Here is a 24,972-nt window from a genome sequence, read left to right as displayed (position 1 = left end):
TTTTAAGATTTTATTTATTTATTTGACAGAGAGAGACACAGCGAGAGAGGGAACACAAGCAGAGGGAGTGGGAGAGGGAGAAGCAGGCTTCCCACAGAGTGGGGAGCCCAATACGGGGCTCGATCCCAGGACTCTGGGATCATGACCTGAGCCGAAGGCAGACACTTAACGACTGAGCCACCCAGGCGCCCCTCATTTCTGACTTCTTGTTCCATTGATTAGTAAAAGAGAGTGTTGAAATCTCCAGCTATAATTAATTTACATACTTTTCCTTTTAAGTCTACTAGTTTTTACTTTGTGTACATTAGAGCTTTGTGATCAGGCATGCATTTATAGTGTATTGACTCTTTTAACATTATGATGTATTCCTCTTTGTCTACAGTAAAATTGCTTGTCTTGAAGTCTATTTTGTTTGGTGTTAATATAATCACTGTAGATTTGTTTACTATTTGAATGGCATATCTTTTTGCTATCCTTTTATTTTTAACCTCTTTGTGTTTTCTGATTTAAAGTCTATATCTTGTAGGTGGCATGTTGTTGGAAACTGCTTTTTTTTTCCAGTTTGACAATCTTCACCTTTTGATTGGAGCATTTATTTTATTTATACTTAATGTGTTTAATGATATGGTTGTATTAGTTCTGCCATTTTTTTTTTTTTAATTTTAAGTAGGCTCCATGTCCAGATTGGAGCCTAACACGGGACTTGAACTCATAACCCCAAGACCAAGACCTGAGCTGAGATCAAGAGTGGGATGCTCAACTGACTGAGCCACCCAAGTGCCCCTAGTTCTGCCATTTTGCTGTTCACTTTCTAATTGTCTCAGATGTTTTTGTTTCTCTTATTTCTCCTTTCCTGCTTTTTTTTGTGCTAAGAAAATAATTTTAGTATATCTTTTAAATTATTTTACTGGCTTTTTAGTTATATTTCTTTGCATTTGATTGTTCTAAGGATTACAACATGATCTTTAACCTATCACAATCTACTTAAAGCTAATAAGAATTACTTGAGGTAAAATATAACCTTAAAATAATATAGTTTCCTTAGCTTCCCCTTCTTTGTGCTATTGTTCTATGTCTATATATATTATATATAATTATGTTAGGGTTATGATTTTTGTTTTAAATAGTGGTATGTCATCTAAAGAATGTAGGAGAAAAAAAGAAAAATATATACATTTAGTCTTTTATATATATCTACATACTTACTGTTTTTTTATATCTGAGTTACCATGTGATGTTATTTTCTTTTATTCTGAAGAACTTTTATTTTCTATAGTGCAGGTAGTCTAGCAATAAATTCTTTCATTTTTATTTATCTGAAAATGTCTTTATTTCACCCTTTTTTTAAAGATTTTATTCTTAAGTAATCTCTGCACCCAACATGGGGCCTGAACCCACAACCCCAAGATCAAGAGTCATCTGCTCTGAGCCAGCCAGGCACCCCTCACTTTTGTTTTTTAAGTACAGTTTTCTTCAGTATGGATTCCTGTTTAACAATTATTTTTTTTCTTTTAGCAGTTTGTGTTTCATTCCAATATCTTCTGGCCTCTATTTTTTCTGATGAGAAGTCAATCATTGATATAATTGTTCCCCTGTATGTAATGTGCCCTTTATATCTTGATTCTTTCAAGATTTCATTTTTTACTTTCAGAAGCCTATGATATGTCTAAGTGTGGTTTCCTTAATGGCTATCTTACTTGGTCTTTGTTGAGCTTCTTGGATCTGTAAATTAATGTTTTAAACAAAATTTGGGGAGCTTACAGTCATTATTGCTTTAAGTACTTTTTCTGTCCCTTTCTCTCACTTACCTTCTGGAACTCCAACACGTGTATGTTAGACCTTTTGATGTTGTCCCATAGGTTTCTGAAGTTTTGTTTCTTTTTCTTCATTCTTCTCTATTTTTTTTGGTTTGGAGAATTTCTAATGCTTAACTTCACATTTCACTGATATATTCTCCTACCATTTCAGACTTTCTTTTAAGCCCATCTACTAAATATTTCGATTATTGTGCTTTTCAGTTCTAGAATTTCCACTTGGTTCTTCTTTTATAGTTTCTATATCTTTGTTGAGATTTTGTATGTGTTTATTTAATAACACCCTTTTCCCTTTCAACATATTTATAATAGTTGTTTGGAGATCATTGTGAGCTAAATCCAGTATATAAGCTCTCTCAGAATCAGTTTCTATTGACTGTTTCTTTTCTGAGTGGTTCATACTTTCCAGTTTCTTCATCTTGTAACTTTTGGTAGATTATCTGTGCAAGTCTGAAATCTATTTTGTTCTTCTGAGTATTGTTGGGTTTTTTGTTCTAGTAGGCAGTTAACTTGCCTGACCCAAACTGCAAAATCTGTCTACTTCATGTCTCTGCCCAGGTTTTTCTTGGCTGCTAACTGCTCCTGTTTTAGCCTGACCCCCAGGGTCATCCAGCCTGTGTAGTTATAGTAGTCAGGCAAGGTTTTGGACAGACTTTATATTCGGATTTGGGGGCTTACCTGCTTAGTGGTTTCCTTGCTTTGTGGGTTCCCCCTAGATTTCTAGTTGTTTTTCCAGTCCCAAGTTGGGCTCCTGCTGTCAGAGCTTGAGCTCTATACATTTTGGGAAAGCATTTAGTCAAAGGCACAAGAAACTCTGATCTCTCACCAAAAACAATTCTGTCTTGCAAGCGTCAACACCCCAACGTAATTTCTGCTTGCCTGTTTAGCTGGATTTCCTCAGGTCTCCCATACACTTTCATAATTTAATACTCATTTGAGCAGAGTTTACAGTCACATTTTAGATCTCAAGTCTTTTGTGACTTTCTTCCAAAATTTTCCATTTAAACTTCCAGCTTCTCTTACTTTGAATTCTAACATCTTTTTCCTGGAACTCATAAGGCTGTAATTTTCCTCCCTTGGCTCAAGGTATTGGGAAGGGCCCTCAGGCAGAAAGCCATAAACTCACAGATCTCACCTTATGCATCTATTTTTTTTAAGTTTTTAATTTTAATTCTGGTACAGTTAACATACAGTGTTACAATAGTTTCAGGTGTACAATAGAGTGATTCAACAATTTTTTTTTTAAGATTTTATTTATTTGAGAGAGAGAGAGCATGAGCAGTGGGGGAGAGGCAGAGGGAGAGGGAGAGGGAGAAGCAGACTCCCCGCTGAGCAGGGAGCCCGATACGGGACTTGATCCCAGAACCTTGGAATCATGACCTGAGCTGAAGGCAGCCACTTAACTGACTGAGCCACCCAGGCGCCCATGATTCAACACTTCTATACATTACTCAGTGCTCATCACTATAAGTGTACTCTTTAATCCTTGTCTCCTGTTTCACCCCTCCCCCTACCCCTCACCCACTTCCCTACCTTATGCATCTTTTAAATATAAACACTCAACTTTCTACCTCCCTTTGATTATTTGCCAGTACCTACAGATAATGGTTTATAATATTTTTGTTCTGTTTTTATCATTGTTTTCTTTGGAAAGAACTTGTCTTCACATTCCATTATCAAATCTCACCCTATCATGTCTATTAGCAATTTTATAACACTTGTTTATCTCCCATTTTAACTATAAACACATGTCAGGAACTCAGGGCTTGTCAGGAGGCAAATCAGTCTATCTAGATTGTTAATACTGTTTTTATGTTATTTTACTTTATTTTATTTTGAGAGAGAGAGAGAGAGCAAGCATGAGTGGGGGAGAGGAGACAGAAGAGAGAGAATCTTAAGCAGGCTCCATGCTCAGCATGGAGCCTGACTTGGGGCTGGATCTCAAGACCCTGAGATCGTGACATGAGCTGAAATCAAGAGTTGCACACTTAACTGACAGAGCCACCCAGGCATCCATTTTTGGGTTTTTGTTTGTTTGTTTTTTAATTTTAGTATCTTCAAGGTTATCTTCCTTGTAGCACATTTTACAGGTTTTCCATTTGTGGTAGTAATATAAAGTTTCCCTTTAAATGATAGAGCAAAAATTGCACAGGTGGTATACAAATAATTGATGTTTGGGAAAGTGATCTAATGTACTATCCTTACATTCATACATTGATTTAAGAGAAATGACTCTTTCCCCTCCCTTTTTTCTCTTCCTCTCCTTTCTCCTCTACACTGTCAGCCTGAATAAATTCAGAATATTGATTGTAGAAATGCACCAGTCCAGAATACAGTTTGCCCCAAATCTGCTTCCTCCCGAGATCATTTCTGTCCTATCTCCATTTTTATCTTCATGGCCCCTCCTCCTCCCCAAGCAAAAGACATTTTAAAGATTTTTTTGTGAGTTCACTTATTCCACTCTCAAATTGTGTTTTTCTGAGTTATAGTTATTTTTATATATATAAAAATTTGGAATTAGGTGATGATTCCACTATTTAGATTTAGAGAAATATGTATAGTTTTTCCCAACATTTTCAACATCTAGTTTCATTGGGACTTTGAATTCATTTCCCTGACTTTTCCCCCAAAGTTTTTCATCAAGTAGAGAGAAGAAAAGTAATTAAAACGAACCCCTGTAAAAACACATTCAGTTTGACTTCTCCATATATTTACTTTTTATTTAGAGGTAATTTGTTAATTTTAAGAAACATTGTTTTTTAATGATTTTATTTTATTGTTTGTAAGTAAGTAACAAGTGCATTGGAGAAGCATGTGAGACATAACGTTGACTCTCTATTGTCAGGGAAAAAGGAAAAGCCAAAGAAGTTCACAAAACAACCAAAAAAACAGATGTCTTCACCCTGTGGTCAGAAGAAAGAAAAGGCGTTAGAGAAGGTAGTTCTAAATTATCCATTACTGTTCTGAAGTTCATATTGAGAAATAAGCAGGCAAATATAGCCAAGAAAAATCTGAAGAAGAGTAACAATATACCACAGTGAAATGCTAGCAGTATAAAAATGAACAAAGAAATTCCATATAAACTGAGATTAAAGATCTCTAAGATATATTGATAGGTGAGAAAAAGAAAGTGCTGAATAGTATGTAAATTGGCATATTCTAACATTTCTGTAGCATGGATAGAGGAATATATATGTCTTTCTCTATATATGCATAAAATATCTCTGAAAAACTGCAAAGGAAGTTGAAAAAAGACTGATTGCCTCTAAAGAAGGGAATTGAATGGGGAACAGAGATTTTTTACTATATGTGCTATTTGTAACTTTTGAATTTTGAGCCAATATTACTTATTCAAAAATAAGATAGACTTTGAAATAAGAAAAGTAAGTAGACTTTATAATTTTTAAATAAATTATATTTTATTACCTTTTAAAATAATTTTTATTTCCCATACCTTTGAATGAAGGGGTAAAAAGCCAGGTAAGAATAAGAGGACAGTAGTAACCACATTTGACTAAAAGAGAAACCATGGATTCCGAAAATGTATGAAGGGCTGGGTTGCAACAAGTTCCACACAATTACATTGGGCAGATTGTACACTTGTCTGCATGCTAAGTACCACAAGCACACAAATGGGTGAATTCTAAAAGATTGCATAAGCTGGGGCTTCCAGGTCAGACAAATAAAGCTGGGTTCAAATTCTAGATCTGTATCTCTTTGGACAAGTTTCTTAACTTCTCTGAACCTGTTTTATTATAGAGATAATTATGGCAGCTGTCTCATGTGGTTATTGCAAGGCTTAAATGAAATAATACTTGTAATGCTTTTGGTACAGTGTCTTGAACTCAATAAATGTAAGCTGCTTTTTATTATTAACTATAACACAAATCAGTAAATGTGTTCTAATTGGACCTTAATGTTGTCTACTCTTTTTTAGTCAACTTCTAGAGATGTGTCTCCTTTCATGTGAGTATTGGTCCTTAATCCAATCAGATAACCGCTCTTAAAGCATCAATGCTGATTTTTGTTTAATTTTTCTAATAGCGTGAGTATGCAGAAGAATAAATGGGATGCCACAAGATCCTTGAGATTCAACCAGGATGCACAAAGGGAAGATGGTAGGTTTTAATATGTACGTAATGTACAAATTAGGTATAAATATCAATGATAGGAATCTTTCATTTTATGAAGTATGCTGAATAGCTTAAAAAATTCCAACTAGAATAAGGCTCAGAATTTGCACATTCCCTTAGGAATCAACCAGAATTTTTATTTGTTTGTTAAAAGACAGGGTCAAGGGGTGATGCAGAATCCCAAGCAGGCTCCCCTCTGAGCACAGAGCCAGATGTGGGGCTCGATCTCATGACTCTGAGATCATGACCTGAGCTGAAATCAAGAGCATGACACTCAACCAACTGAGCCACCCAGGCAGCCCTCAACCAGAGTTTTATTAGTATACAATCCCAGCAGATAATGTACTGTTTTATACATCTGTGGTTTGGAGGTATCAGGCTGACTGTTGCCCATTACTTGCACTCTAAAGATGACTATCATATTTTAGGTTGGTTTAAGTAGCCTTAAAACCAGCACAATTATCTATGTATGAGCCATTTGCCACTTGCTGTCTAAAGTTCTTCAAAGATAAATAAGTGTGTATGTCTGTAAAATAGTATCCAATGATATTTTCATAAATTCTTGATAACTGAAGTGTTCTTTAAGAAATAAAAGTTATAAATCATCCTCATAAAAAGTTAGGTTTATTATTTTTTACCTCCAGATCAGCGGCGGATGTCTGAAATTACAGGGCACCTAATAAAGATGAGATTGGGTGATCTTGACCGAGTCAAGTCAAAGGAAGCAAAAGAAGTAAGAATTATGTGCTAGTGTACTGTGCTTGCTTAGATATACCTTCCTACTTTATTTTCATCATGAGGTATATAAAGATGTTTTAGGCAGAATCTGAAAAGACCAAATTAAATACTTTAATATATTTTTATATTCTGTCCCATTTAGCCAGTTGACTCACATAAACGTTCTCCATGTTATTATCCATGGCCCATGGATCCTCTATAGCACACACAGTAAAGTAGGTTATTGCTGGAAGTGTAATATCACACCAAGAGTAGATTAACTGTGAAATTGCTGACCAAATGCTGACTACCCAGAGGGTGACTTTTTGGAAGTTGCTGATTTCAGTCAACTCTGTAGGCAGTGCTTAGATATTATTTCTAAAATAAGATGTCATCTTGCTGAAAATGATGACTAGAAATACCTATGTTCTTACTAAAATTATGTATTAGTCATAACACTATATATTAACATCAGTATTGGTATTATGTATTTATAATTACTCTTGCCCTAATTCTTTTATTTAAAAATTTACTTCCCTATAAAACTTCTAAAGCCTTTCTTTTCTTAATTTTAATTCCAATATAGTTAACATACAGTGTTAAAACTTCTAAAATCTTTGTGACCTTGGTTAGGCAAATATTTCTTAGTTGTGACACCAAAAGCATGATCTATAAAAGAAAAAATTGACAAATTGGACTTCATCAAAATTTGAATGACACTATTTTTGAGAGTCACTTTTTTTTGAAAGACACTATTAAGAAAATGAAAAGATAAGCTATAATCTATGAGAAAATATGTGTAAAACACTTACCTGGTAAAGACTTTGTGTCCAGAATTTATAAAGAACTCTCAAAACTTAATAATAAAATAAATAATCCAATAAAACTAAATGCGCAAAAGATTAAGCAGACACCTCATGAAAGAAGGGATATAGATGGCAAATAAGCACACAAAAAGATGCAACATCATTAGTCATTGGGAAATGTAAATTAAAACCTCAGTGAGATACCCCTGGATACCAACTAGAATGTCTAAAACGGAGAAAGAAAAAAATGCTAGCCAGGATGGAGAGCAACTGCAACTCTCATATATAGCCAGTAGGGATTCGAAAAGGAATGGCTGCTTTGGGAAACAGTTTGTCAGTTTCTTATAAAGTTAACCATTTAGTCACCGCAGAGATCAGTGCACACATGCTTATAGTGGTTTTAGAAATTCAGAAATGCCAAAAACTAGAAAGAACCCAAATGTCCTTTACCTGCTAAATGAATAAACCAACTGTGGTACATATAAAAAAGAAAGAACTACTGATACATCAGCAACATAAATGAATCTCCTATACATTATGCTAAAGTGAAAAAGGCCAGACTGAAAAGGCTCCAGACTCTATGATTCTACTTATATAATGTTTAGGAAAATGCAAAACTATAGGGACAATAAAACAGGATAAGTAGTTTCCAGGAACTGATCGTGGCAAATGGGTTGACGTATGAGAGGCACAAGGGTATTTTCTTGGGGTGATGGAAGTGTTGTATGTCTCCCTTGTCATGATGGTTAAACCACTGTATGCATTTGTCAGAATTCAGAACTGTGCACTAAAAAGGGTGATTTTTACTGTCTGTAAAATTATTCACAGAAATTATAATTCAAAGGGCCTGAATTTTGAAAATCAGAATTACTTCTAAGCTAAAAAGTAATGCCATTTTCATAAAGCAGAGCTTCTATTGATTCCATAAAAATAACAACTCCATTTTGCCCCTTTACTCTGCAGTTTGCAGGAGGTATTTATTCCAGACTCGAAGCGCAAATCAAGGCCTCAGTGCCAGTAACTGCACGGCAAAGCAGCTCAGAAAAAAATACAAGGTAAATCAGCATAAACAAATTCAGAATACCACTGGCTTTGAGATGATTTTCTTTTTTTTTTTTTTAAAGATTGATTTATTTATTTTTAGAGAGTGCAAACGGGGGGAGAGGCAGAGGGAGGGAGCGGGAGAGAATCTCCTGCAGACTCCCGCTGAGCATGGAGCCCCACACAGGGCTCCATCCCAGAACTCTGAGATCATGTCCTGAGCCGAAATCAAGAGTGGGCCACTTAACTGACTGAGCCACCCAGGTGCCCCGTGATTTTCTTTTTTTAGGGAAAATCATATGAACACTAGCAGCACATAATTGGAGTTTGGTTTGTTTTGTTTCAAGGGTTAGATCATCAAAACATTAATCAGAACCAGATTTTAACTTAAACATAAGGCTTAAAAAGGTCATAAGCACAAAATTTAATGAAAGTATAGTTTTTTTAAGTTTTCCTGTTGATTGAATCAGCTCTGTTGTGAGCCAGCTACAGATAGGAATGTAAGCTCTACTGCTACTGTGAATTAGTAGAATTTTATACTGTTTATAGGTAATATTTATTTAAATCATTGAAGTCTTTCCTGTTCCTTATTTTATTTCTCTTAATAAAATCTAACTTGTTGGATCCTCTATCATTTTACATCACAAATTTTCTTTTAAAGATTAAAAGTTATTGAGATTGGATCATTAATACTACAGATCTAAATGCCTTATCAGCAGTTCTGAAATCCAAAAATCTCAGAAAACCAGTAAGACTTTTTTATACATTTGTGGCAACTCAAACCCAAACTGAGCTACTATGATGCTATTTATAGTTTGTATTTATCTCACTGAATATAAATGTTCATTTGTTTCACTGAAGAAGCGTTAATGTGTTTGCTTATAAGACACTGCTCCAATCCATGATATATAATTTATCTATGATATTATCTGCCCTACCCCCCAGGGCGCCTGGGTGGCTCAGTTGGTTAAGCGACTGCCTTTGGCTCAGGTCATGATCCCCGGGTCCTGGGATCGAGTCCCACACCAGGCTCCCCCTGCTCTGCAGGGAGCCTGCTTCTCCCTCTGCCTCTGCCTACCACTCCCCCTGCTTGTGCTGTCTCTCTCTCTCTCTCTCTGTCAAATAAATAAATAAAATCTTTAAAAAAAAAAATCTGAATTCCAAAGTATGTCTCACTCCAGGGGTTTTTAAAAATGGATTATGGGGCTACATGAAGTTTCATTAAACTTTGATACTGTCAAGCAAACGTAACCTAAAGCAACAGCAACTTCCTGCTATTTTAGACGCATCTCTGACCTTCTTTTCTATTTAAAAAATCTAGGTCTAAAAGCCGTTTTGGTCCAGGGCGTCCTGCATAAATCACCTTAACTATAACTAAAAAGACAGAAGACACACCTCTGGACATCTGAAATTGCTCAATTCTTGAAGATCTTCAGAACAATGACTTCTAAATGTTTTAAGTTATTTATTAATTATTCTTGCAAACCACATAAATCATAGTGCTGAGGGAAATGTATAGTTAGGTCTTCTGAAATCCAAAATTGTAAATATGAAACTTCTCAAATCTGATTTTCCTTTAATGTGATACTAGGCTATGTAGAAAATTAGTATTTACAAATTTGCATAGTTAAGGCTCCTGATATTTGTTATCCTTTATTTATTTGAAAGAGAAGAGGCCTAAACTCTCAAGTAACTAGGACTTCTTAAGACCTTAAAAAATTAAGGGAACACAGCTGGTGGTGGTACTGTGCATGTCTTTTGGGCTGTAATTCTTGGGATAGCATTGGGGACTGCAGCTTGTGTGATGAAACTCCCAGTGATGCTAATTTTAAGTTTGCATGAGTATTAAGGAGTGACAGGTCTCAAGACTGCATTAAAGAAAGTTTCAAGGTGTGAGGTATTTCCTGTGTTGGGCAGGAGAGTTAATTTTTTTCAGCATTATTCCATGGAAAGCACAATGTTAATCCAACTTGTTTTTCTTTCGGTTTTTAATGCTTATTTATTGGTTATCTGAGCTGAAATTACCGATTAGTACTTCTTCTTCTGTGACACCAGTGCCATTCTGAATTTGTTAAAACAACTATTGGTAGTTTTAGGATAGTAAATCATTTTGGTTGTATGGAACACCCACTGTGCAGTTCTCAGGGCTCTAAAACTTAACCATATTTCTTAAGGCATTTGAATAGCCCCTTCAAACAGTTATAGTTACTTAGTACTTTAGCAATGTCTAGAAGGAAACATTCCCAAATACATTTGATGGGTGAAAAATGGCATACATTCAGTAGAAATCAAACTAAATTCTATTTTATAGATCATGTTTTAATTTTTCTAACCAAGCAGAAAGAGTGCTCAGGGCAAAATTGTTCCAAACCATAAGCATATAAAAAATTATGTGTTTGAAAATTACTTGTATGTAGGCCTCTGAAAAACTTTAAGATGCACTGTTTCTATTTTCAGTCTTCATTTATCTTATAATTGGAATTTCTTCAAATTTAGAGAACAGGCTTTGATAATGTGCGACAGAATGGCAGTTTCTATTGAAATGTTGAAGTGTTAAACTCAGTTAACACATACAGAAATCATCTTAAGTGAGTGTTTTAGTTGATAAATGAAGCTAGATGTTATTTGATGTTATATGTATGGCTTTTCCAAGTTTTTTTAACTTCTGTTTGCCAATTTTGTTCCAGTTTAGATATTTTTTCAATTGTTTGATATTTTTGAAATAGATTATAAATTTTTTATTTTCAAAAGAAAATGTTTTATAGTACATGATCTGTAAACTCTGTTAAATACCAGAGTCTTGTTTCTTTTACTGTATTCTCTGACTAAAAGGATTTAGGCTTGTACATGTTATATAGTGTGGTGATGGTCACAACTGGAAGAGGAAGTATGCTCTTTAGATTTTTAACTAATGGTAAAAAGGCAAATTGCTTCTCCCCTGGGAGGACTGTACCAGTGAATTGATTTTTACAAACCAGAATTTAACGGAATTTGATTCTCTTCAGAATATGCTTTTTATTTTGTTAATGTCTATAATACATAGCACAGGTACCAAAAACATTTTAATCAAACTCTTAGTACTATTTCTTTTGCCAAATACTTTGGAAGGGTTTTACCTTACATTAATTCTGAATTCACATGTCTTTAATTGAAATAAATGTTAATGACAAAAGTTGTTTGAAAAGTCCCTTGCTCTGAACCATTCCATCTTCTCAGGAAAATGTGGGTGGGCTCTAGAGCACAGGTTTTCATGAAAAGCTTGTTTGAAATGAGGTTATCCTGGTAAAGATTCAGCCAAATATTTAAGAGAGAAAATATTGCAGAAAAGATTATCTGGTAGCAGAGTTTATTCCACACTATTACATCATGTTGTTTGTAATTTTCCCTCTTCAGAACGTTCCGCCAGATATTGGGAGATGTGCTAATTGCTTTGGAAGCTGAGGCTAAAGCCCTATTATGCTAAACTGCTAAGGGCAGATTTTAATATAAAAAACAACAACAAAATATACCTTTCATATCTAATACCTGGGATTAATTCTTCAGCTATCCTTCAGCTATTCACTGAGCAACTATTATGAATCTCACCTTTTTGTACCTCCTAGGTAAAAGGTACTGAGATACCTAGCCAGTTCAATTCAAATAGGCTAGCTCTCCCACGCCCATTTAAAGCTGATCTAGGGGCGCCTGGGTGGCTCAGTCGTTAAGCGTCTGCCTTCGGCTCAGGTCATGATCCCAGGGTCCCGGGATCGAGCCCCGCATCGGGCTCCCTCCTCCTCAGGGAGCCTGCTTCTCCCTCTCCCACTCCCCCTGCTTGTGTTCCCTCTCTCGCTGTGTCTCTGTCAAATAAATAAATAAAATCTTAAAAAAATAAAAATAAAGCTGATCTATTGGGAAAGATGATGTGGTGGTCATACTATTCCCCACCCTTACTGGATTGTTGGAGGATTAAATGACTTAATAGATCTAAAATAATTAGGACAGTACTTTCTGGCCCTCTATCAATGTTAAACTATTATTGTTGCATTGTTATTTTAGTATTTGGAAAGTAGCCTTAAATTCTTTAAGATGAGAGTTTTATATCCCTCTTTCCATAATTTGAATTGCTAAGAATGGTGGGTGTGGGTGTGTATTTAATGCAAGAAAGAAAAGAGGCACCTAATACTTTGGTGGTTGTTATGGCATCATGTGTTACTTAAATATATTAAAGGTCTTGGCGTTATTTAGACAAAGTTAACAGCATTTGAGGGAGGAGCTAGGTAGGAAAACTATTTCCTGATATTGGTGGTGACCTGTACTGTTTCCAGAGGTTTACTGAAGGAGAGAGAGTGAGAGCTGCAGTAGTCTTAGAGCAGCCCTCCTTCCAAGATGTATCTTTTCTTTTTTATTTATTTGACACAGATTAAGAGAGAGAGGGAGAGAGCAAGCACAAGCAGGGGGAGCAGCAGGCAGGGGAGAAGCAGCTTCCCTGCTGAGCAAGGAGCCAGATATGGGACTTAATCCCAGGACCCTGGGATCATGACCTGAGCCGAAGGCAGACACTTAACCGACTGAGCCACTCAGGCGCCCCCATCCCCTCACTTTCAATCTGCATGTGTATTTAGGTCTGAAATAAGTCTTGTAGGCAGCATATAGATGGGTCTTGTTTTTTTATCCATTCTGTCCCCTTGTGTCTTTTGATTGGAGCATTTAGTCCATTTACATTCAAAGTATTTATTAACAGGTATGTATTTCCATTTTGTTACTTGTTTTATGGTTGTTTTTGTAGTTGTTCTCTGATTCTTTCTTCTCTTGCTCTCTTCTCTCACAGTTCACTGACTCTTTAGTGATATACTTGGATTCTTTTCTTTATTTTTTGTATATCTATGACTGGATTTTGATGTGTGGCTACCATTAGGTTTGTTTATAACATCTTTAACATCTTCTGCATATAGCAGTCTATGTTAAGTTGATGGTCACTTAAGCTTGAACCCATTCTTTACTCCTCTCCACCCCACATTTTAGGTACATGGTGTCATACTTTATATCCTTTTATTTTGTGAGTTCCTTGACTGATTTTTACAGATATACTTACTTTTACTGCTTCTGTGCTTCCTACTTCTCTTACTCTTACTTATGGTCTTTCCTTTCCACTTGAAGAGTCCCCTTTAATACTTCTTGTGAGGCTGGTTTTGTGGTCATGAACTCCTTTAGCTTTTGTTTGCCTGGGAAACTCTCTCTCTCCTTCTATTCTGAATGATAGCCTTGCTGGATAGAGTATTCCTGACTGCAGATTTTTTTTTTTTTTCTTTCCTTTCAGCACTTTGAATATATCATGGCACTTCCTTGTGGCCTGCAAAGTTTCTGTTAAAAAATGCACTGATAGCCTTATGGGTTTCCCATATATGGAACTGTCTTATTTTCTCTTGCTGCTTTGAAAATTCTCTCTTTATCACTACTTTTGCCATTTTAATAACTATGTGGCTTGGTGTGGACCTCCTTGGGTTGATTTTGTTGAGGGATCTCCGTGCTTCCTGGATCTGGATATCTGTTTTCTTCCCCAGATTAGCAAAGTTTTCAGCTATTATTTCTTCAAAAAAATTTTGTGCCCCCTTTTCTCTCTCTTCTTCTTCTGGGATCCTTATAATGTGAATGTTATTACACTTGATGGAGTCACTAAGTTCCTTAAGTCTGTTCTCATTTTGCATAATTTTTTTTCCCCTCACCTGTTCAGCTTGATTACTTTCCATTATTCTGTCCTCCAGGTCACTTAATTTTTCTTCTGCTTCCTCTAGCCTATTTATTCCATACAGTGTACTTTTTATTTCATTTATTGTGTTCTTCATCTCTGATTGATTCTTTTTTATCTCTGTGTTAAGGGTCTCACTGATGCCCTCCACTGTTTTCTCAAGTCCAGTGAGTATCTTTACGATCATAACTTTAAATTCTCTATCAGGCTTATTACTTATATCCGTTTCCCTTAAGTCTCTTGCTGTGGTTTTGTCCTGTTATTTCATTTAGGACATATTCCTCTGTCTCCTCGTTTTGTCTAACTCTCTGTGTCTGTTTCTCTGTTAGGAAAGTCAGCTACATCTTTTGCTCTTGAGAGTAACGACGTTATGAGGAGGAGGTCCTATAGTGCAGTGCAGTCTAGGGTCACCTTGGGCTTGAGTTTAGTCAGACCAGGCATTTGCCAGAGATGCAGTAGCACCAAACTGCTGGGTGCTTTCCCTGTGTTGTCTCCCGAGAAGTTTTTGTTTGTGAGTGGAGCCTGCAATGGGACAGACTGTCTGCCCCTAGCCCACTGTTGGGGGCCACTGTCTAATTGGTGTATGTGGTTATCTTCCCCTCACCGCAGGGCAGGAGTAACTTTGGAGTAGTGCTGGCTCCTGTCAGGGCTGCTTGCTCACTGCCAGGCTTGTGGCCCTGGTTTGAATGGGCTTTGGCAAAGAGCATATTGGAGGGGACTTGCTGCTGCCACTGGAACTGGGCCAGCTGGGGTGGGGGACACAGTTTTAACAAGGTATGCACTGATCCACTTGTGAAATGAGACCTGCCACCTTGCAAGGACCAGGGCCAGCCTGGATGGATCTGCAAAGCATGCATGGACATGGTACACAATTTTAACAAGGTGCATGTAGGACTTTTGCAGGGCCCATAAAACGCAAAGTGCTCAGGTCAGGAGACACAGTATTGGCAAGGTTTGCACCAGTCTTCTGGGGGAGGGGACCCACAGCATAGGGACTGAGGGGTGACTGGAAAGGGCAGATCTGCCAAAGCTGGGCAGGGTGGGGAGGCACCCAGCAGTTTGTAAGAGACCTAAGTAAAAGGAATATAAGTAATATGCCTGATAGAGATGTTAAAGTAATGATTGTAGGGGGCGCCTGGCTGGCTCAGAAGAGCATGTGAATCTTGGTCTCCGAGTCTTGAGTTCGAGCCTCACACTGGGTGTAGAGATTACTTATGGAAGTAAAATTAAAATAAATAGATAATGATCATTAAGATACTCACTGGACTTGAGAAAAGAGTGAGGGGGCAGGGGCTTGGTGAAAGCAAGTTAGATAGTGAATGTCAGTGTGTGCTGGTTCCTGCAGGTGGCTGTGTTTATGCTGGGGGTGGGGGAAGGAAATGGCACCTGTCAGCTCCTTTGTTCCTGGAGAAGTCCCTCAGTGAACCCTATCCCTCCGGGACACACTCAGATTAGTAAATAGCTCTCCCCCCACACATGCACCAGGCATTTTTCAAACTGCTGCTTCTATGCTATATCTCTACGGGCTCTTTGTTGTGCTGTCTCTTTGAAGGTGGGGACTCAGCTTCCTCTGGGCTCTGTCAGAGCTGAGCCCACTGATTTTTTAAATTCCAGGTTTAAGTCCTGCTGGTTGTAAGAACTCAAGAAATTCAGCCCCTCTAGCTTTCAAAGTCAAATGTTGTGGGGATTTGTCTTCCTCATGTGAGGGTCTGTTTCTCTCCCTTCTTCATGCCCATGGCTCCCTCCCTTCCTCTTGTGGTTCATTTAGGTCCTCACCACATCTCCACCCTTCCTACCCTCTTTTTTTTTTTTTAAACATAGTAACTTTTCTAGGCTAAATTCTTTTTTTTTTTTTAAGATTTTATTTATTTATTTGACAGAGGCACAGCGAGAGAGGGAACACAAGCAGGGGGAGTGGGAGAGGGAGAAGCAGGCTTCCCGCCGAGCAGGGAGCCCGATGCGGGGCTCGATCCCAGGACCCTGAGATCATGACCTGAGCTGAAAGCAGACGCTTAACGACTGAGCCACCCAGGCGCCCCCTTCCTACCCTCTTGATGTGGCCTCTTCTCTGCCTTTAGTTGTACAGTTTTTTCTGCCAGTCTTTGGGTTGCTTTCTGGGTTATTTACACTGATGTATTATCCAGTTGTATCCATTGATGAAGTGAGTATCATCCGGTTGTGTCCATTGAATACTCCATTGAGTATTATCCAGTTGTATCCATTGATTAGGGTCCTCCTACTCTGCCATCTTCCCAAACATACCTCTCCACATTTGTTAATTTTGAATGGTGGATACAGCTGTTGGTTGTTTTAGATTCTATGCTTGTTTGTTGTTAATATATTTTCCAAATTAAAAAAAAATAAGCCAACCAGAAGGTATTGATCATTAAAATTATGAGAATTTCAAAATTAAATGAGCGACACCTGGGTGGCACAGTTGGATATCCACTCTTCGTTTCAGCGTGGCTCAGGTCCTGGTCTCAGGATCGTGAAATTGAGCCCTGCATCAGGCTCCTTGCTCAGCATGGAGTCTGCTTGAGATTCTCTCTCCCTCTCCCTCTGCCCCTCCCACTTGTGTGCTCTCACTCTCTCTCTCTCTCTCAAATAAATAAGTAAACCTTTTAAAAATAAATAAAATAAATAAAAATTAAGAGAAAGCTTGAACAAGAAATATAGGCAACTGTCAAAATTATTTTACATCAGGAACAAATACATGAGGGGATCTCTAAAGTGTATTCATTTATTTATATATTCTAAAGTGTATTCATTCTTCTAACCATAAGTAGTCATCTACTCAGGGAAGAAAGGGGACTTTTTCCCCAGTAAGTAGTAAGTAGTGGAACTGAATATTTGTTAAATGACATCTAGCTTTGTCTGATTAATCAGTGTTAAGGACTTTCTGACGGTAGTTCTGGAGTGGGCTTAGAGTCACCAGGTGACTCTTTTATGAAGATGGGTTGAAAACCACACTGCTATGTGCTACAATATCTATCTATCTTTTCTTTCTCTCTCTCTCTCTTTCTTTCTGGTTGTAAACCTCAGCCAGAAATATGTTCAGGAGCTTTAAAAAAAAAAAAATCAGGAAAGTATCGATTCTGACACCAGAGCACTGCCATAAGGTGGCAGGCACTAAAAGTACCAGGAAACCTTAACTTAAATGAAATCACACGATACACTTTACACTGAGCCTCCTTACCAAGTGTACCTGGGTATATAGCTTGTAGAAGGAAACAGAATATTGGAAAAATAACTAATAAGGGCAATTGTAGTCAAAATACATAAGGAATCCTAGGAGGCAAGTGAGAAAAAGGAAGAAAAACAGAAAAAAGAACAAGGACTATTCCTTTTCGGATAAAGTTTAAAGTTGGTGCCCTTCTTCAGTGCCAGAACTGCCTATTCTCACAGCCATGCTCTTGCATAGTTATTCTACAGATTGTATAAGCATTTAAAAGCCTCCAATGGTTCTGAAAAATGGAGGGGGGGGGAACATTTAAATAATCTGAACAAGCCAAAATAAGCAATAGAAAGTGAGTTAGTACAACTTAAGTACATAATAATGAAATGTTTCTTCTTTTAGTAAATATTTTACTTACCAGACAACATCTTTTAAATGAGTAAGTTAAGGTCCAGATTACCTAGCCAACCAAACTCTGGTCACTGTCCTCACTGCAGTTGTCCAGAAACCTGCTGCCCTCTTGCTCCTCTCCAGCAGGGCAGAGACACCAGACAGATTATAGAAAAACAGCTGACAGATTTACACCAATATGTTAATGGAGGTTATGTCAGGGATACAGCAGAGGAGGTAGAATTATGGATGCTCTTTCTTATCATTTTTGCCTGCCTGTATTCTCTTTTTACTTATCATTAAATATTTCAAGTAGACAGAGAAAGTCCAGAGGGTAATACAACAAACATTTAGGTACCCTCCACTCAGCATTTTGACATAATAACATGATATATATATTTTTATAAGAAATGAGACATTCCAAATACCTTCACCCTTTTACAGATAATCCTTCTTCCAACTTTTACTTTCCTGGAAGTAAACACTTGCCTGAATTTGGTGTTTATTATGCCCATGCATGTTGTTATACTTTAACTACATATATCATGTATCCACAGCACAATATACTACATAAACTTTATACATGATGAAATTCTACCTTACATCTCCTTTTATGATTTTTTAGAATCTAAATTATGTTTTTGAGGTTTACACATTTTGAGATGAATACGTTTATTTATTTTAGCTATTCTACAGTAATCTATTCTATGAATCTACCAAAATGTCCTTATCCATTTCCTGTCAATGGACATGGAGGTTATTTTCAGTTTTTCTCTTAAAATAATGCTGCAATTAAAACTTTTTTTTAAGATTTTTTTTATTTACTAGAGAAGAGAGCATGAGTGAGCACAAGCAGGGGGAGTGGCAAGCAGAGGGAGAAGCAGGCTCCCCACTGAGCAAGGAGCTGGATGCAGGGCTCCATCCCAGGACCCTGGGATCATGATCTGAGCTGAAGGCAGATGCTTAACCGACTGAGCCAGCCAAGCATCCCTGAAGTTAAAACTTTTGATCATTATCCTTGTGTACACATGAGTTGAAGGGTATGCACATCATCAACTTGACCAAACATTTCTAAACTCTTCCCCACAGTTGTTGTACCAGCTTAAACTGCTACCAGTAGTAGGTGAGAGTCCTTTCAGTTTCCTCACCAAGAATTAAGATTATATCAATCGGGATGACTAAATCATGCCACAATAACCAATAACCACAAAATCTCAGTGGCTTAATTCGAAGTCTTATTTCTTGTTCATGCTACAAGTACAGTGTGGGTCAGCAGTGAAGCTATGTTCATCAGAATCACTCAGGGATATGGGTGACAGAGGCTCCAACGTGACACAAGCTTCCATGAGGCAGGGGAAAACTAAAGGGCTTGCACTCTGGCTGTTAAAGTGACACACATCACTTCTGCTCATAGTTGATTGGCCCAAACAAGCCATGTGACCACCTCTAACTTCAAAGAGCTCCCATTCTACTGTAGGGTCTGAATGTTTGTGAATAGTTGTCACAGTACTGATAGACTAGTTTTTACTAGCCCAGTGAGAATAGGAAATGTTCTGTTATTTTTATTTCTATGCCTCTGATTATTACTGAGGTTGAGCATATATTGACATTTTTATTGGCCATTTGTGTTTCCTCTTTTGAAAATTGCCTGTTTATATACGTCACCCATTTTTCTTTTTTTTTCTTTTCTTTTTAGAGAGAGAGAAAATGCAAATGTGGGAGTGGGGGCAGAGGGAGAGAGAGAGAATCTTAAGCAGGCTCCACCCTCAGCACAGAGTCTGACATGGGGCTTGATCTTATGACCCTGAGATCATGACCTGAGCTGAAATCAAGAGCCCAATGCTTAACCTACTGAGCCACCCAGGCGTTCCATCCTTTGCCCATTTTTCTATTGAGTTTTTAAAGATTGATTTTTGCAGGATTTCTTTTTTTAAAAAAGATTTTATTTATTTGTCAAAAGGAGAGAGAGAGCGCGAGCGAGCACAAGCAGGGGGAGCAGCAGGCAGAGGGAGAAGCAGGCTCCCCGCTGAGCAAGGAGCCCGATGCAGGACTCGATTCCAGGACCTGAGATCATGACCTGAGCTGAAGGCAGATGCTTAACCAACTGAGCCACCCAGGTGTCCCCAAGATTTCTTTGTATTCTGAAGGATAAAATCCTTTATGCTTATATGCATTATAAGTATCTTTTTCCAGACTGTGGCATTTCTTTCTACTTTGTTTAAGGTGCCTTTGTTCATGGAAGTTAATGTTGATGTAGTCATATTTACCAATTTTTTCCTTTATGGTTGGTAGTCTCTGTGACTTATTTAAGAAATCCTTTCATATCCTGATATTTACACCGATATTTGCTTTCAGAACTTTTAAGGTTTGGTTTTCCACATTTATTTTTTTATTTTTATTTTTTTTAAAGATTTTATTTATTTATTTGACAGAGAGAGACACAGCGAGAGAGGGAACACAAGCAGGGGGAGTGGGAGAAGGAGAAGCAGACTTTCCGCGGAGCAGGGAGCCCGATGCAGGGCTTGATCCCAGGACCTGGGATCATGACCTGAGCCGAAGGCAGACGTTTAATGACTGAGCCACCCAGGCATCCCGGTTTTCCACATTTAATTAACCTATGATTGACTTTGTCGATGGGATGAAGTGGGGATCTGATTCTAATTTTTTTCTATTAAAATATAAAATAATTCCAGCCCCCCCCCCATTTATCCTTTCTCCACTGAATGGTAATGCTACCTGTCATATATCATGTTTCTATGTATATGTAAGCTCTTCTGGGATCCTTATTTTTTACCATTGGTCTTTGTCTAGTCCTGTGCTAGAACTACACTGTCTTAATTCCTGTGCTTTATAAAGACCTTTACATCTGCTTGGCTAAGTCCAACCACTTTGCTCTAATTTTTTCATGTGTTTTTTAAACACATGTTTTAAAAATTAAGGACTATAAAAAGATTGTATGTCAGGGACATAGAAACCATACTAGATATTTCAATAGAGGGGCACTAATATGAAGAATGAATTAAACAGGCATTGGAGAATTTAAAAAGTAAAAAAGGGGACATTGAGGTAATACAGTTGTCTTTTTTTTTTTAAGATTTTATTTATTTGAGAGAGAGAGAAAGCAAGAGAGATCACAGAGGTAGAAAGAGAAGCAGACTCACTGCTGAGTGGAGAGCCCAATGTGGGGCTTGATCCCAGAACCCTGAGATCATGACCTGAGTTGAAGGCAGATGTTTAAACAACTGAGCCACCCAGAAGCCCGAGGTAATACAGTTATTGCAGGTAGTAGCCACCACCCTTAGGGCTGAAGGAACAAAGTGAAGAAGTTGGAGGAGGGGCCTTGCAGAGTGGAACCCACATTGGTGAGCAAGGGCACTGCCAGGTTGGGTATCACTGCCTCTGGAGCTTAGAGGAAAAAACCTGTGGAGCCAGGACCCGGACCTCTCAGAAAGCGGCTCTACAGAGCTGATGCTGGCCGCTCTGAGGAAGTGCGGCAAGGCCATGCTTGCTGAATGGGAATGCTGAGAAAAGCTAGAGACCACAGACTTCTGCTGCCAGAATGGAGATCCATTGCTGGGGTGACATTGACAGAAATTGGGAGCAAACAGACAGAGGCATGTCCCTTCTTTCCTGCTACCTTCTGGTCTCCTACTTACACCTCCCCTAGGGCGCTAACTGGCAAAGGAGAAATGTAGTGTCCCAGCCCCAGCATCACAAAGCAGAATACAGGAGGATGAATAGGAGCTGAGAAGCAATTGCTTCATAACTGGCAAGGACAGAGTAAAAAGTCTCCTTTTCATCTTTATTTCCCATCTGCTCTGTTCCCAGTCCCCGCCCCACCCCACCCCACCGTTATTTTCTCAGGTACCTGTCTGACATTTCTTTATGCATATACAATCAAATGAAAACATAGATTTTTTTCACCTTTTAGCACAAAACTAAGCATACTATATATGCTGTTTTACACCTAAACACTGTTGTGTTTTAGTATATTGCATCTTAGAAAGCATTCCATAGCTCATAGAGAGCTTCTTCATTCTTTTTAACAATTGTATAACATCTCATTGAGTAGATGTACCATAATTTATTTAACCAGCCCCCTGTTGATACACATTTGGGTAGTTTCCAACCTTATGTTACAAATAATATGCAGTGAATTACTATAATGCACGCATCACTTTGCTCACATGCAAGTACAGCTGCAGGATAAATTTCTCAAAGTAGAGTCCCTGGGCCAAAGGTTTATTATTTTGATAGTGTCAAATTATCCTTCAAATGTATGTCTAACAGTTTCATCAGTAATGTGTTAAAGCACCTGTTTTCTATTAGCCTCACAGAGTACTGTCAAACTTCTGAATTTTTGACAATCTGATAGGTGAAAAATGGTATCACTGTATAATATTAGTTTGCATTTCTTTTCTTTTAGATGAGTTGAACATCTTTCATAGGAGTTATTTATTTTGCAGTGACTGACCACATTTTTTTGCCTATTTTTTATTGAATTGCTAATGTCTTATCAATTTCAGAACTCTTTATATGTAAGGATACCAGTTTTTTGCCTGATATGAATTGCAAATAATTTACCTATTTATCATTTGTATTTTCACATGGTATATGGTTTCTTTGGCCATTCAGAGAGTTTTTATGTTTAGCCACTCAAATTTACCAATCTAATCTTTCATGGTTTTATATTTTGAGTCATATTTAGAAAGATCTTTTACATTTAAAGGCTATAAAAAATTCTCTTGTATTTTCTTCTAGAACTTGCATGATTTTATTTTTCCCATCTAAGTATTTAATTAATTTAAAAGTTTTGAGACACCTGGGTGGCTCAGTTGGTTAAGTGTCTGCCTTCAGCTCAGGTCATGATCCCAGGGTCCTGAGATCAAGTCCTGCATCGGGCTCCCTGCTCAGCGGGAAGCCTGCTTCTCCCTCTCCCACTCCCCCTGCTTCCCTGCTTGTGCCTCTCTCTCTGACAAATAAGTAAATAAAATCTTAAAAAAAATAAAAGTTTTCATAGTATAATGTGTGAAGTATGGATTCAACTTCATTTTTCTTTTCATATGAATACTCAGTTATCCATGGTATCAATAAGTGCAGGTATTGAGGCGTGCCTAGGTGGCTCAGTCAGTTAAGCTTCTGACTCTTGATCTCAGCTCAGGTCCTGATCTCAGGGTCATGAGTTCAAGTCCCACATTGGGCTCCATGTGGGGCGTGGAGCCTACTTAAAAAAATAAATAAATAAGCACATGTATTGAATAGAATTCTTTACTAATTTGAGATGCTATATTTATTATATTCTAATTTCTGGTTTAAGATAATGCTAACTGCAAACCCAAAAATTGTTCAAACACAGAAGTTTACCTTTCATTTGAATAAAATCCAAATAGGTGTTTCTTGTTGGCAGGTATCTTCCTTATGTGGTAATTTGAGGACCCAGGTTCTTATTATCTGTTTCCACCCTCTTCCATGTAGCCTTGCCTACCTATCTCAAATCCAGAGAGGGGAAAAGCAGAGGTTTACATTCAAGATATTCGTAGGGGACAGGCCTGGTAGTAGTGCACATGACTTTCGCCCACATTGAATTGCTTTGACCTCAATCTCATGGCCACACCTATTCCCCCACTTATGGATCCTTTTCATTTCTAATTCATATTCCCTATTGCCTTCTCTCTTTCTTAATCAATCTTGTCAGAGGTTAATATATTTTATTAGGTTTTTCAAAAAACCAGCTTTAAAAAAAACTCATTGATGAAGAGATTAAAAATTATAATTGATTCCCTCCCACCCTCACAACCCAAAGAATTCTAGGCTAGTAAAAAATTTGATGAAGACCTATGTGAAAACACTTGGGAGTACATATTTGCCATCAAACCTGCTCTGCTGCCATCAGAATTGGATTTGGACACATGATAACATCCTAAGCAAGGAGCTGTGGCTTATAATGGAAAAATGGAAAACATTCAGAAAAGGACATGTGAACATTGCATATACTCCTGATAGTATTATAGACTCAACACTGAAATTCATTCGTCTTTTAGGCCAACTGGATTTAAAGGAAGGGTTTCCATCTGCTGTAAAAATTGTCATTTCAATTATGGGTGTGTTTACACTGCACATTCTGGATGAAGATATACCATGGGGTACACAGTTAGCAGCCACGTATTCTCTGTGACTCGAGTCCCAGCAATCCAAAAGAAGCATCCAAGATACCAGAAGCCTGGAGGAAAGAGACCTCTAATAATAGTGTTTTATCTGCAGTTGTCAACTACCTGGAAGTCAATTCATTGTGCAGAAGAACTCAGCTAAGTCACTGATGTGTCACTGTGTCTAGAAACGTGCCTTTACAGATTTTGAATACAAATAGGTTAGTAAGCTTTCAGAATACAACAAAAGGCTTAAAAAAGAAAGGCATAGATAAAATGGCAAGAGATCTCTTCATTGTTTGGGAAAGAGATGGTGAAACAAGGAATTGCATAGTTGTTTTTCCCTAAACTGCTTATCTTTCACTTCAGGCTGTAATGATCATGACATTCAAATTGTATTATTGTGTCTTGGTCAAACAACAAAAACTTGAACTTAGCCATTTTTTGTTTTGTTTTGTTTTTTCTGCAGAAAAGTGTCCTTTTAGTGATGTTCTAAAATTGAGCAGCATTTTATAATGAACTTGACAATATAAAAATGATTTGATTCTTGAGCTATGTTTGTGTTTTTCTCTCAAATGATTGAAAAAATAAATTTACTAAAAAAGAACTAGAAGAGTCTTCCACTATCTTAGCTAGAAATGAGCGACACTTTTTTTTCAAGGCATAGTGCACAATTGTTGAGTAAAGCACAGAGAGCCCTTAGCAGAAACTCTCTTTCATGCATTTTGTTCGTATCTTTAATATTCCTTAAAAATATTTATATATCAGGAAAAGGACAACTGGAGAATAGAAGTTTAATTGCAGGGTTTTTGTATCAATGACATGAATTTACAGATTTAGCAGTGACTGCAGGCAGATCTCTTCATGTACTGTGTATATATCGACAGTCCTATCATGTGTTTCACATTTAATGATATTCTGTTTTTGGAATTTTAGCATATGTATATAGAAAAGGAATTTAATACCTCACCATGGTTCTGATTTGTCTTATATTAATCATTACATTTTGCGGCGCCTGGGTGGCT

The 24,972-nt window shown here is 37.5% G+C and overlaps 1 protein-coding gene across 2 annotated transcripts in view; it reads left to right on the top strand.

Annotated features, from left to right (window-relative positions):
- The window catches only part of SANBR (SANT and BTB domain regulator of CSR), a 47,477-nt gene extending 37,292 nt beyond the window's left edge, over positions 1–10,185 (top strand). Inside the window, exons 15-20 of one of the 2 annotated variants that reach the window (XM_021699185.1) lie at positions 4,660–4,751; positions 5,752–5,780; positions 5,859–5,932; positions 6,592–6,680; positions 8,434–8,525; positions 9,833–10,185. In XM_021699185.1, coding sequence (XP_021554860.1) covers positions 4,660–4,751; positions 5,752–5,780; positions 5,859–5,932; positions 6,592–6,680; positions 8,434–8,525; positions 9,833–9,869 — 413 coding nt within the window. In that variant the 3' untranslated portion in view covers positions 9,870–10,185. The remainder of the gene's footprint in view (positions 1–4,659; positions 4,752–5,751; positions 5,781–5,858; positions 5,933–6,591; positions 6,681–8,433; positions 8,526–9,832) is intronic. The other variant, XM_021699186.1, reaches the window with a different exon arrangement.
- The last annotated feature ends 14,787 nt before the right edge of the window (positions 10,186–24,972 follow it).

This window comes from Neomonachus schauinslandi, chromosome 10 (assembly GCF_002201575.2).
Source record: "Neomonachus schauinslandi chromosome 10, ASM220157v2, whole genome shotgun sequence".
Classification (NCBI taxonomy): Eukaryota; Metazoa; Chordata; class Mammalia; order Carnivora; family Phocidae; genus Neomonachus; species Neomonachus schauinslandi.
Note: the sequence above shows the minus strand (reverse complement) of the source record. Positions and strands in the feature narration are given on the sequence as shown.